Here is a 14,787-nt window from a genome sequence, read left to right as displayed (position 1 = left end):
GTTAAAAGTTAAAGGTCTGGTGTTTTTATTTTTTGGGAGATTTCTTGGATTAATATCAATCTGATTCATATTTACAGAAGTAAAAAAAAAAAAAATATATATATATATATATATATATATATATATATATATATATATATATATATATAGATTTAAAACGTAAAAGATGATAAAACTGGATTTTGTTCAATTCAAATCCAGTTAGCAAATACATCTATCTATGTGTGTGTGTGTGTGTGTGTGTGTGTGTGTGTGAAATGATATGAAATCACCTCAGGTGTTTTTTCATACATTTATAATAAAAATACTCTAACATTGTTTATTAAAATGTAAAGAGTAAAGGTAAAAAAAAAGATAATCACAAAATTCATCAATATATGCTTTGTGAAAAGTATGTCACTGAAATTAATGAATTCCTGAGTTTAAACATGATGAGTGCTTTACTTCAGAGATTTAAAGGGATGTTTGTGGCTGTTCTGTAGTTTGATGGTTTTGTTCACATTGTGCTTGAATTTATAATGCACTGAGAATTATAAAGATTGATACATTTAGGGAAATGTTTTTGTTTGTATGGATAGTTTTATAAATCGTTTATAGGGGCATTTCAGAAATCTACATGTTTTTATAAATGAGGCCCCAGAACTCAAGCTCATGTTGTATAATCAAATGTCACTCAGTTGACCGTTAAACACCTGCAGATGAAGGAAATAATGAAACTAGACTGTGTAGTCAAATTATGAACCTCAAATAATGAAAAATGTCCTGAGATCACTGTTGGTTCTCTATTTGCTGATTCTGTAGTTTTACTGTCTCATGAAGCTCCTGTGAGGACGCTGAACATCTGCTGATGGAGCTGCTCTATTCTGAGAGGAAATCGATTATGAGTCAGTGAGTCTGTTATAATAATGTACTTGTTTAGGACTGATGATTTACTTGCTGAACAAAAACTCCAGTCAAATATAGACTCCTAAATATAGACATTTTTTTTTTTTTTATTGTTAACATTGTGGAGGCAAGTTTTGATGAACAAGCAACACACATTTTATTTTTCTTCTCGATAATGTAAGTGATATACATTATGATTATATTAGGTATATTGTCACACTTAACTCCTCCACCAGAGTCTAATTATCAGTCTAATTACTTGTTTGTCTAATTCGACTGACCCATTTAACCCCTGACTGCGTGTTCACTCAGTGTGAAATATTGTTTGTTTCACACTGTACATGCTTGGATTTATGATTATTTTACACAGCCCATGCACGTTGTTTGTTTCTCTGCCTGTTTGCCTTGTGTTTGACCCTTGCCTGGTTTTGACTACTTTCCCCTTGTTTTAATACATTTCTGCACATGGATTCAGACCCTCACTCTGCTTCACAATTATATAATATACATAAATAAATAGTCTCTGAAATGTTTGATAAATTTTGTTTTTAGTCCTATTCCTATCAGCAGCTGCAGTATCTCTCAGCTGTTTCCCTCCACTGATGCTCAGAGTGAAATCACTGTTAGATCCACTGCCAGTGAATCTAGATGGAGATCCTGACTGGAGGCGATTGTACGACTGATCTTAATATTACGGTCTGTTTCTTACTTAAGTAGCACTTGAAAATCATTGTAAATCTATGAGTGCTGTGCACTGTAAAAAATGTCCGTAAATTTAACAGTAAAATACCGTATAAATGCTACAGAATAAAACCGTATTTCACAAAACATGCAATAACCATAGAATTTACAGTGAAAAACTGTAATTAGTTTTACAGAGTAAGACCGTAAATCTAACAGTTAAAAACATATGAAAATACGGTTTATTGCCGTAAAATTAACAATATACTGTATTACTTCCCATAAAAAGGAAAACATTATTTTGTCACATAGAATTTACAGTGAAAAACTGTAATTAGTTTTAAAGAGTAAGACCATAAATTTAAAAGTTAAAAACACATGAAAATACGGTTTATTGCTGTAAAATTAACGATATACTGCATTACTTACCATAAAAAAGAAAACATTATGTTGCCCTGGGCAATTCCAGCATAATGGATTTGACATTATGTGTTATTGATGTAACATAAACTCTCAGAGAATGTATTTGTTACCAATATACTCTATATTTTTTTTTTTAAAGGAAATAAACGTGTTATGGATGTAAAAAAAAAAAAAAAAAATCTGTGAAGAGAGAACTAAAGATGAACACCGAGCCGAACCAGATAATGACTCGTTCACGAGTCAAGAACCGGTTGCATCAGTTTTCGGATCAGCAGTATTTCTTTCTGACAGTTCGATTCAATAAACCGGTTGAAAAAAACGGTTCACCGGTTCTTTTGCGCTCGACGTAATAGCGTCATTGGCGATGATTGCAAGCCTTCGGTTTACCTGGGCTCATAACATTAGCACAGAATCAGTTCAGATCCGGCCCACATCTGGCCCGCATGGATTTCACCTGGGCCAGATGTGGGCCGGATATGACAAACTGCTTTGTTTTTAACTGTCTTACAACAGACATGGAAGAGAAGACAATGATGAATAAAGTCGTAGTTTTTGCTATTTTTGGACCAAAATGTATTTCCAATGCTTCAAAAAATACTAACTGACCCTCTGTCGTCACATGGACTACTTTGATGATGTTTTTCTTAATTTTCTGGACATGGACAGTATACCGTACACACAGCTTCAATGGAGGGACTAAGAGCTCTCAGACTAAATCTAAAATATCTTAAACTGTGTTTCTAAAAATAAACTGAGGTCTTACGGGTTTGGAACAACATGAGGGTAAGTTATTAATGACATAATTTTGCAAATTGGGTGAACTAACCCTTTAAAGCACGGCTACGTGTGACTGTTACGTGCAAAATGCTAAATGACTCTCTAAGATCAATAGTAATTGGGAAACGCAGCCCAAGTCATCAGAGGTTAGTCCTACATCCATACTACACTCGATTGTAGCTGTTTGACCCAGTTTTAACTTTAGGCTCAGTCACAGTGACTCCTCTGAAATCAGAAGAAAATAAAAGAAAACCAATGAATGTGTAACTCTTGTTCATAGCACAATAAATAAACAATATTGCATAATATTATTGCCAAAACTATTATTCCACCTTGAATAAATACTACTACAACAGCAATAATAATAATAAGAGCAGAAATTTTAAGAAAATTTAGTGGCATAATTTAATTATACCATAATGTATGCTGGGAACCATGGATGGTTTTTGAGTTATGGTGGCACCCATCATGACCTGTGACATGAAGCTTGTTATTGATTGAAAGTGTCAAAGCTTTAGCTTATTTTTCACAGATAAATACCTGCAGAAATAGAACGTATTACAGAACAGAACATATTATGAACATGTGGTGGCCTGGGGAAATTTTCCAATTTATTAATTGTTTTTGAAGTTCAAACTGTCATGTGAGTCACATCAGGCCTCAGTGTGTGATCTGTTTGATAGTTCTTCTATTCACCTATTAAATAAGTGTGGTAAGTTAATAAATAAATAAATATTCTATTAAATCTCTCTAATTTTTGCTATAATATTTGTGTTGTCATCCATCAGCAGCTGCAGTATCTCTCAGCTGTATCAGTGCAGTCACTGTGACTCTGACTGACGGAGGTTTTTGTACGACTCTTTATCACTGTGTGAACACACAACTACTAGGACAGTGAGCACTCTGACAGTAATAATGTCCTGTATCTTCAGTCTGGACTCCACTGATGGTCAGAGTGAAATCACTGTTAGATCCACTGCCACTGAATCTAGATGGAGTTCCAGTGAAACGGCTTGTTGCATAATATATGAGGAGTTTAGGAGCTTCTCCAGGTTTCTGTAAATACCAGGCTAAATAATAACCACCATGCACATTACTGCTGGTTTTACAGTTTATTCTGACTTCTTGTCCTGGTTGAGCTGCTGTTATTGATGGACTCTGAGTTACAGTGTACTGTCCTCTACTCTCTGAAAGAAAGAACAAGAATAACATTAAGAAACAACTGTAAATTATTAATATTTTACACTTCAAAGAACATATAATCATAATTAAAACTGTATTACACAAACCTTGAGCAAACAGTGTGAGAGTCCAGATGAGGATGATGATGTTGTTCATTGTTGTTGTTGTGTCTTGTGTGATGATGAAGATTGTGTTCTGTTCTGCTCTCAGTCATGAAGTGTTAAACTCACAGCACTATAAACTCTCTCAGAGCACTGAAGCATGGGCTGATGATGCAAAGAAGTGGGCAGGATTCACAACAGATCGAGCTGCTACAAGACTGATATACTAGACTAGAGTTACAGAATATATTACTCTATAAATTCTATTAGATGAATCAACACCACTAGAAGAAGAGAGTGAATTGTGAGTTTGTTCATAAAGTATCAGGACTGACTGTAAATCTCTAATCAGAGTTCATGGTGTCACTCTGTCTGTCATCAATCCTCGAGTGAGAGTGAAATTGTAAAATGGACAGAAAACATTCTGTTAAAAATGATGACAGATGAAAACTTTAGTTTTAGCTGGAGACTCACTACAAGCCCAGATACAGTACCTTTTACTTGACTTTTCTTTTCTTTTTCTTTTCTTCCCTTTTTTATAAAAACGTTACATGAACAAATGTGTCTTGATTCTTTTGTCTGAAGCTGCAGGTTTCTCTGTGAATCATGATTGAGCTTCATATGAACAACAGAATAATCATTATGAGAAACTCCATGAAATCATCCATGATGAAAGAGGTCAAAGGTCACCTCAGAGGTCATCAAACATATTTCTTTAAAAACAAATATGCAAGCAGATGACAGGGTAATGAGTGAGAAATGTAGAATATTAATTCAAAATGAATCTTGTCTATTGTAAATTGAAGTTATAAAAACTTCCACTAATTATGAAAAGAATCTCTTTTTTTTTTCAAGCAATAACAAATATTTAGAAAATATTTTGTCTTTGTTCTTACTTCATGGAAAGTATTTTGTCAAACTAAATGTCTGAGAGTTGCTGAGGTGTTTGTGCTCTCAGTGTGTTGAAGTGTTGTTTCTCTCTCTGCTGGAGTTTGTGTTCACTCGAGTGGAATAGAGGTTTTTGTTCGAGTGTTTCATTAGATTGTATCACTGTGGTACACATTCGGTGGAGGAACTAAACTGGTGCTCGGTAAGTCTGAATCTTTTAACTTACACAAAATTGTTGAAATATTGTTTAAATGATTTTAATGTTTAATAGGAATTATTTTATTGTCACCTTAAGAGCTTCAAAATAACTTTATATATATACTCAGCCAACAATTATTGTCCAAACACATTACTATAATGTCTCACTTTGAGTATTATCAGTTTTATAATTTAGTTTGACAAAATGCTGATATATTGTCATGCCTTTTTACATTGATCATATAAAGATTTGTCATCATAATGCAAATATAGTTTTTGTAGTTCAAAGATTTTGAATCTCTTTTGCTCATATTGTGCATTAAAAAACATACAAAATACAAAATATATGAATGTTTAGGAATGTTTTTGAAATATTGTGAAATAATTTGCATTTGCATTGTAATAGTTTGAAAAGTGTAAAAAAAATAAGTAAAAACAAAAGTCCGTAAAAACATTTTAAGTTCAAGTAAGATATAATGTAAGAACTTTATGACAATACTGTATATTAAATTATACTGAAATTATACCAGTCAGTGTCGTTGTACATTTGGTTTCATTTTATGATGTTTCATTTATATAGTATAATATGTATATAGTGATTGTGTAGTTTGTATATTGTGTATATATCAGCTGCAGTGATGATGAATAAGATGAATGATGAGATTGTTGTGATTTTTACTGCATCTCACACGTCTGCTGCTGAAAGTCCTGCTGAAATGATGTAAATGCTGCAGGGCAGAAGAGTGCTGGAGCTGCAGTGTGTTTTCTCTGTGTTTGTGAATGTGTTGTGTTTGTCTCCTGCAGCTGGTCCCACAGTGAAGCCCTCAGTGTCTCTGCTGCCGCCCTCTTCTCTGCAGATCTCTGGAGACTCAGCCGCACTGCTCTGTCTGCTCAGCTCTTACTCTCCACAGGGGGCGCTGGTGAGCTGGACACTGGACGGCTCAGAGGTCACCGAAGGGGTTGTGACCAGCGCAGAGAGCGAGCAGGACGGCCGCTACAGCCGCAGTAGTGTCCTGACCCTCAGCAAAGCACGCTGGGAAGAGGGAGAGCTGTACGTCTGCAGAGTAACACATGATGGAGCTCCTCATGAGGCCTCGTTCCACAAGAGTCGCTGTTAGTCGCTCGCAGTGCTGATGTTTCTCCAGTGAGCGCTGCTCTCTCCTGAAGATGAGTGTATCTGAGTGTCCTGTGTCAGGCAGGATTCACATGAGTCTAGTGCTGCAGCTGTAGTCATTTACAACTCAATACTGAAAGAGAGCTCTAGTGTCAAAGCACTGGCTGATCTTTCAATCTGCTGTGTTTGCTGCAACATTCAATAAAGCTTCTCAACAAACTCCATTTGTGTCTGACAACATCATTCAACTAACAGATGAAGATGCATGTAGTGTTTGTCCAGGTGTTTTTCAGAAGCTCGATCAGTAGCAGTAAATCTAGTCAAATAAAGCTCTTGGGGTTTGAACATGGTCTCTGGAGACAGAGCTGCTCTATTCTGAGAGGATCACAATCACTCCACACTCACAATGTAAATGAGATTTTCAGTCCACACTCCCAGTGTCTCTGTTTGATTGGTTACATGATCTGAACTGAAACAGACCAGTTTCACTTCTGCTGTAGTCAAGCAGCACACAGACAAACCTATCATTACATTTGTAGGAGAGGGAGAATATATATATAAGATATGCCATAAAAATCCACAATCATAAATCGAGAATCGGTCGTTCTGGCACTAATTGTGTAAGAATGTTTGATTGGTTGATTTTGATTGCAATGATATTGTGTTATTAGTGTTTGTGTTGATCAGTGTTGTGTGTGATTGTGTTCATCAGCAGCTGCAGTATCTCTCAGCTGTATCAGTGCAGTCACTGTGACTCTGACTGAAGGAGGTTTTTGTACGACTCTTTATCACTGTGTGAACACACTGGTACCAGAACAGTGGTAACTCTGACAGTAATAATCTCCTGTATCTTCAGTCTGGACTCCACTGATGCTCAGAGTGAAATCACTGTTAGATCCACTGCCACTGAATCTAGATGAAGTTCCTGACTGCAGCTGATTCGCTCCATAAATAAGGAGTTTAGGAGCTTCTCCAGTTTTTTGTAGATACCAGCTGATACATCCACTACCACCACAACAGCAGCAAACATTACTGCTAGTTGTACACTTTATTTTGACTTGTTGTCCTGTTCGAGCGAGCAGCTGTGAGGGAGTTTGTGTCACTGTCACCTGCCCGATGGATTCTGTCAAGTGAAGAACATTAGAAGTCAAATATTCTCACACAGTCATGTATCTTTAGAAAATACAAACATAAATCATTTTGCAAACCTTGACAAAACACTGCCAGAGTCCAGACAAAGATGATGCTGAAAGTCATGTTTGTTGGTTGATGAAGAAGAACTGTTGATCTTGTCATGTTCAGCTACTAGAGATATAAACACATGCAGAGCAGTGAAGCTTGTGCTGTTCATGCAAAACACCCTCTGTATGCAAAAACTGCAGTATACTTTGAGCTGAAGATGAAACAGAAGAGAAATCAGGACAATATAGACTCATCTGTTAGACCAATATTCAAAGGCAGTGAAGCCTGTGGAGATTTAGCTTTTACCTGTTTACCTCAGCTGCTGTAGTTATTGAGGTTGAATTAACACTACTCACTGTTTATATAGGAACCACTGGAGGAGTGTTAAAAGTAGCACTGAAGAGGTTTTGGAATTAATTCAATAGTTATATGATTAATTAATCGATGACTGAGCATCAATAATGATACCTCCTGATAACAAGTAGAATCGCTAAAAGAAAGAGAAACAACAATAATGAAAAAAAGGATATAAAAGCAGAAACACACCAACTACAACTGAATTACAGACACAGCTTTAGATGAAATCACCTGAAATAAAAGATATTCAGTCACTCAAGATCTCAGCAGACGATGATTGAACAGCCACACAAGCAGCATTTTTATCTACATTCATTATAAACCTGTCTGCCTTTATCTTTCAAAAGCTGTTTCTCAGAGTTAACAGGTTCAGCTCTAGTTTGTTCATGTTCTATTGAAAGTACTGCCTTCATTACAAAGTGCTTTATTTGGTTTAATTATCTTTCAACATTATTGAAACATTTGCAATAATATTTTAAAAGAACAACTTTGCATTGACAAAGAAAGAGATTGACGAAGAAGTAGTTCACGTGAAACTTTCTGTTTACAACATTCAGATCATAAAGAGATCTTAGGACACAACAATATATATATATATATATATATATATATATATATATATATATATATATATATATATATATATATATATATATATATATACTGTCTGCTTAATGTCTGTTAATACTTTATCTTGATGGTCGCCCAGTACACATTACTGACTATAAGTGACTTTTCAAGTATATCAACTTGTTTTACTAACCCTAATGATAAATTTACAGGACACAAACTCTGAAAATTAAAATATTAGCAAATTTACCTGTAATTAGTAGAATGTCTAAAGTGGACTATCAAAATAAATTGTAGCCTATTATTTTGCTTCATTTATTTAATGTGTTTATGTATAATTCATATTATATATATATATATATATATATATATATATATATATATATATATATATATATATATATATATATATTGACAAAAACATTTTAGATCAGGATGTAGATGTATCTTTCTGTAGTTCAAAGAGTTTAAATCTCTTTTATTCTCTTTTATCTCTTTTATTCGTGTTGTGTTAATAATTCAGTGCTTTACAAAAAAAAAAAAAAAAACATAAAAAAATGTACATTTAGAAATTCCGTTGATTTAGTTGTTTCTACTTCTGAATATAAGTTGTATTCACATAAACTCTCTTTGAAATGTAGTTACATTTTGAAAAAATAATGAGCTTAATCTCTCACTTAAGTAAAATAATACATTTGGATATAAAAACTACTGACATTAAAGCAGTCAGTGCTTTAAAATATTTAGTTTAATTTATGACCTTTATAATTCATCCTATATCAGCTGTAGTGATGTTGAATAAGATGAATGATGAGATTGTTATGATTTTTACTGCATCTCACACGTCTGCTGCTGAAAGTCATGTTGAAATGATGTGAATGCTGCAGGGCAGAAGAGTGCTGGAGCTAAAGCCCTGCATTTCAGCCCGAGCCCGACGGGCCCCGATTTATATATGCCCCTAGGGCCGGGCTTTGGGCCAATTTTCACGTTTTAGCTCACATGCGAGCCGGGCCTCGGGCCCTTTTTTGGGTTATCCTTCTATTTATATTTTTAGGCATTAATAAAAAAATAAATAAAAAAAGAGAAGTTGAGGTCGACAATAGAAAAACAAACATAGAAAGACATTTCATAACCTCATAACTTTCATAATCTGATAATTCAACCCGTTATAATTACACTGACATACTGACATGACAGTCTCACGCACGTATTTCCATCAGCGCGACCCACTATTATGCTTCACTTATATCCACTTATTGTAGTAGTAGCTATTATAGGCCTCTAAATTAATGTATTAATCATAGCCTAGTTGACCAACTAATAATTATAAAATGATGATTCATGTAGCGGCGAGCATTTCTGTGTCTGCACCTGTTGCTGCGGGCCACGCAGTAAAGAAGAGAGCGCTAGCCGAGTTTGAAAACATTGTGGAGCAGGACGAGGATGACGACGATGATGTACATCAATATATGCGCCTCAATCACAACATGGAAGGTGATGGACGAGATGTGCTGCGGGAAGAGAGGAGGACGGGGTTAAAACCTTCCACTCTGGAGGCTATTCTTTTTCTCCAAGATGCTCTGTAAGAGACGGTTCTAACTTTTCGTTTAAGTGTTGGAAAATGGAAAAAAGAATGGACATGTTCTGTGGTGCATTTTTTGAGGTAAAATAATCTGCAGGTTTGTTTTTAATTAATTTAATTTCATTTGTTTAGATTGTAGGCTATTTCTCACTTCGTTTGTGAGCGCTGTTGCTAGCCTGCCTCGGTATTTCAAAAATTATCATTTTACTCACTGTGGTTTAATAAATAAACATTTATTAAACTAACTGTCTGTGTGATATGCTTGAAGTGTTTTATATCTATTAATTTTATTGTAGCCAAGTTAGAGTTGATTTGAGAGGCTTTATTGATTAAATATGTTTTAGCTACTCGCTGTCGGCTCGGCTGATTAACGTTAACGTTAATCGTCATTTAAAAAAAAAAAAAAGTTTAAAACAATTTCTAAATTAACTTGATAAAGAAATGAAAAGAAAAATGAAACAAAACTGATCTATTTTAATTGCTGCAAATAGGGCAGGCTTCCGCTGTGTAATAAAATAAATAAATAAATACATTAAAACACAGGCTCATGTCGGACTCGGGCTGATAATTCTGATGAGCAGTCGGACACGGGTCGGGGTAGGGCCTGAGCGTCTCGGGCAGGGCCGGGCTCGGGCCTGGATTTGAGGCCCGTGCAGGGCTCTAGCTGGAGCTTTAGTGTGTTTTCTCTGTGTTTGTGAATGTGTTGTGTTTGTCTCCTGCAGCTGGTCCCACAGTGAAGCCCTCAGTGTCTCTGCTGCCGCCCTCTTCTCTGCAGATCTCTGGAGACTCAGCCGCACTGCTCTGTCTGCTCAGCTCTTACTCTCCACAGGGGGCGCTGGTGAGCTGGACACTGGACGGCTCAGAGGTCACCGAGGGGGTTGTGACCAGCGCAGAGAGCGAGCAGGACGGCCGCTACAGCCGCAGTAGTGTCCTGACCCTCAGCAAAGCACGCTGGGAAGAGGGAGAGCTGTACGTCTGCGGAGTAACACATGATGGAGCTCCTCATGAGGCCTCGTTCCACAAGAGTCGCTGTTAGTCGCTCGCAGTGCTGATGTTTCTCCAGTGAGCGCTGCTCTCTCCTGAAGATGAGTGTATCTGAGTGTCCTGTGTCAGGCAGGATTCACATGAGTCTAGTGCTGCAGCTGTAGTCATTTACAACTCAATACTGAAAGAGAGCTCTAGTGTCAAAGCACTGGCTGATCTTTCAATCTGCTGTGTTTGCTGCAACATTCAATAAAGCTTCTCAACAAACTCCATTTGTGTCTGACAACATCATTCAACTAACAGATGAAGATGCATGTAGTGTTTGTCCAGGTGTTTTTCAGAAGCTCGATCAGTAGCAGTAAATCTAGTCAAATAAAGCTCTTGGGGTTTGAACATGGTCTCTGGAGACAGAGCTGCTCTATTCTGAGAGGATCACAATCACTCCACACTCACAATGTAAATGAGATTTTCAGTCCACACTCCCAGTGTCTCTGTTTGATTGGTTACATGATCTGAACTGAAACAGACCAGTTTCACTTTAGCACAAAGACAAAATCACCCTTATAGTTATAGGTGACTTAGAAAATATGTATGAATATGCCATATCTCATAGAAATCCATGATACCTAATCAATAATCATTTGTTCTGACTCTAACTGACCTTGCAGTCATTAAATAATCACACTCACCGCTTTCAGAGGGAATCATTATATGACCATCAAACAAAGTGTTGTGAATCAGAATCTCTCTGATATACCTAATGATTCTGAGTCAATACTAAAATGCAATTTATTATTGTGTAAACAAACAAACAAACAAACACAAGATTTTATGTCAGATTGTTAAATTGAAACTGAAATTACATGGGGAAATCTACCAATTTAATACACATTGACATTATCAACTAGGAAACTAAGGTAATTAATGTTTTTTTATTTTTATTTTTTATAAAGGTAACTTTTGGCTGCATTTTATTTTATATTGTCAAGGCACATAGATGTTTATTATTTTTTTTAACACTACAGAAAAAATGAAGCAGGAAAAGAACAACAGCAGTGAGACACTTGATGTTGACAGTATAACAGCGACACTTATTGGCAAAATATTATATTACAACATGTAGGTTGTCAGTAATTTATTTGCTAAATTTAATTTATTAAGGGTAAATGTGTAAGATTTTAAATCTTTATGTAGGTCAAATGGAAAGCATCACATTCAGAAGTGACTGAATGCAAGTATGTTCAGTTTGATTGACAGTATTCATATATTACACATAAAACATGATTATATTAAAACACTGTCTCATTTTGTTTCAGAAATATAAGATTCATGTTGATTGTGATGATATTGTGTTATTAGTGTTTGTGTTGATCAGTGTTGTGTGTGATTGTGTTCATCAGCAGCTGCAGTATCTCTCAGCTGTATCAGTGCAGTCACTGTGACTCTGACTGACGGAGGTTTTTGACTGTTTATCACTGTGTGAACACCCAGTTATTATTCATATAGTTAATAGCCATACATCAATAACCTGATGTATCTTCAGTCTGGAATCCACTGATGGTCAGAGAGAAATCAGTTCCATAATCAGCTCCATTTCCACTGTATCTAGATGGAGTTCCAGTATGAAGGGTTTTGATACTGTAAACTAAATGTTTAGAAGCTTCTCCGGGTTTCTGTAGGTACCAGAAGAGACACATGATTTACAATCTCCATCTGACTGGCGTCCAATTGAGCTGCTGGTTTTACAGGTCAGAGTGAGCGTTTGTCCGTTCTGAACATGTTTCTCTGTAGGAGTCTGAATTACAGTCACCTGTCCTGCAGAACCTGAAGAACAATTGAAAGACATGAAATTGACATAAATGTAAAATGATTTTTTTTAACTGTATGAATTAAAGGTCTTACCTTGAAAATACATCCATAAGATCAAAATCAAGATGGTGAATGTCATTGCATAATTCCGCTTCATGACTGCCGCTTCTTGGGGCCAGGCCCATTGCGACAAGGCAGGCAAACCAAGCAATTGCTTGGGGCCCCAAGACAACGACTGGTTAAGAATAAAATGCAACGACACTGTGTGAGCGCCCCTTTGATCGTCAATGCAGTAACATGTAATGACACTGTTATCGGGATCCCCTCAGGGGGGCCCCCTCTCAGTAGTCGCTGACAGCAGCCAGCCAACGTGATCTCTGCAGCCGGTAAAATACAAAACCTCCTCGGCAGTCATGAAGAGGAATTATGCTTCAAGAAGCCAAAAGAGAAAGGAAGAGGAGGATAAAAAAACAACAAGATAATGGTAAGTGATCAATTACACTGGATAAAATAGCTCTACTTGTCAGTCTTGTACAAATGGTGTAATTTTGCAGCAGGTAGGCTAGCAAAAATATTGCTGAATCCCAATTCGCCTACTTATACTACGACCTAAAAGTATGTACTTTTTTTGTGAGGGAAAAGTACATACTTTTGAGTGTGTAGCAAAAGAGTATGCACGCTCTGGGACATACTTCGATGACGTCATGCAACGTGAACGACAACGTGGTTGCATAGTTATGCACACCACAACTGTTAACGTTTCATTCATTCTTTATGTCCAATAAAATTTTATTTACTATTCCCATCATTTTTTCTCATTGTTTTTTTTCACAATACATTTAACTATGTGTGCTTCTACCAAGTTGAGGAGTGAGGAAGCAGGGCTGCCTCGTCGTAGAACCAAACGCAGGTCGTTTGAGAGGCGGCTGGTTCTGACGTTCATGTGCAATGTTTGTAACGAAATAAAATATAACTTTAATTAGGGTTAAACATTTGAATTCTTACACTTAAAAGCTGAGGGCGCATCTCCGCTGCTGCACCCGGCTGCCATGTTTACATCACCGCAAAGCTCCTCCCTCCCGTATGCAATGGGTTGTGGGCAATATTAGCACTTAGAGTGTGCATTGATCTGCACTTCGAATTCTAACCGGAAATAGTAGACCATCCGGGTATCTTTGGAATACTATTTTCAACATACTACGATTTGGGACGTACTAATTCTAGTTTCGCATACTATTTAGGACGGATAGTATGCGAATTGGGACTCAGCAGATGTTTATGTTAGCTACCTGCCTGACGGCAAATGCTGCTTGTAACGAACAGTTAGTGCAACTTTTTTTTTTTTTCGAACGGAAGGAATATGGTTACTGTAAAATGTTTTTTAACGGGATAAGGAAGATGCAGAACAGAAATCTCATACTGCAAGGAGTCAGCAGTGTTTTGATTTGAGGGGTAGTTGAAAAAAAAAAAAATAGGTAATTGCACTTACATCAGATCACGATATGGACTTATATCAGTAAATATTAAGCCGGAACAGTATTTAAATATGAATCCTGCATGTTCTGCGTGTCTCTGTTAATGAATGGAGCAGAAGCGCGACTTTTTTAACACACACTGAAGCTATTACTATTGTTCAGCAGAATGTACATAGCCTACTACTAGAAAAAGTAGTAGTAGTTTTTTTTTTTTAAGGTTTAATCACACAATTTCTTCTATGTTTTATTTTTAATATTAAATCCCCTTTGTTTACCAAAAAGTTACGTTTGCTTAATTTTCAATAATTAAAAGATAAATTAATGTTTTGTCATGTGGTGTTCGGGTCAATTTGACCCGGAGAAGATTTTCTTTTCCCCGAAAATAATAGTTAATGTTATCGCTTTGGACTGAAACTTAGTGACTTTGTTCCCAAAGGGTATAACTACAATTAAAAAAAAATTGGGAAATTTTCTTACTTTTTTTGTGGGGGTTTTGTTACCTTGTTACACTTGTGGTGTTCCCGGTCAAAAATGACCGGCCTATAAAAAATAGCTCATAAATCACTCATTATACCATAT

General features: G+C 36.2%; 1 long non-coding RNA gene and 1 gene segment (V, D, J or C); one reads left to right on the top strand and one right to left on the bottom strand.

Moving 5' to 3' along the window:
• Positions 1-3,501: 3,501 nt before the first annotated feature.
• Positions 3,502-4,141, bottom strand: LOC113067134 (immunoglobulin kappa variable 3-11-like). The segment is given in 2 exon segments: positions 3,502-3,953; positions 4,056-4,141. Coding segments are annotated over 2 exon segments (372 nt in total).
• An 873-nt stretch (positions 4,142-5,014) lies between these two features.
• LOC113067136 (uncharacterized) lies at positions 5,015-6,471 on the top strand. Its single transcript, XR_003279277.1, has 2 exons — positions 5,015-5,139; positions 5,940-6,471. It is a non-coding gene; the product is annotated as an uncharacterized LOC113067136 (long non-coding RNA).
• Positions 6,472-14,787: the final 8,316 nt, after the last annotated feature.

This window comes from Carassius auratus, chromosome 50, assembly GCF_003368295.1.
Source record: "Carassius auratus strain Wakin chromosome 50, ASM336829v1, whole genome shotgun sequence".
NCBI lineage: Eukaryota > Metazoa > Chordata > Actinopteri > Cypriniformes > Cyprinidae > Carassius > Carassius auratus.
Note: the sequence above shows the minus strand (reverse complement) of the source record. Positions and strands in the feature narration are given on the sequence as shown.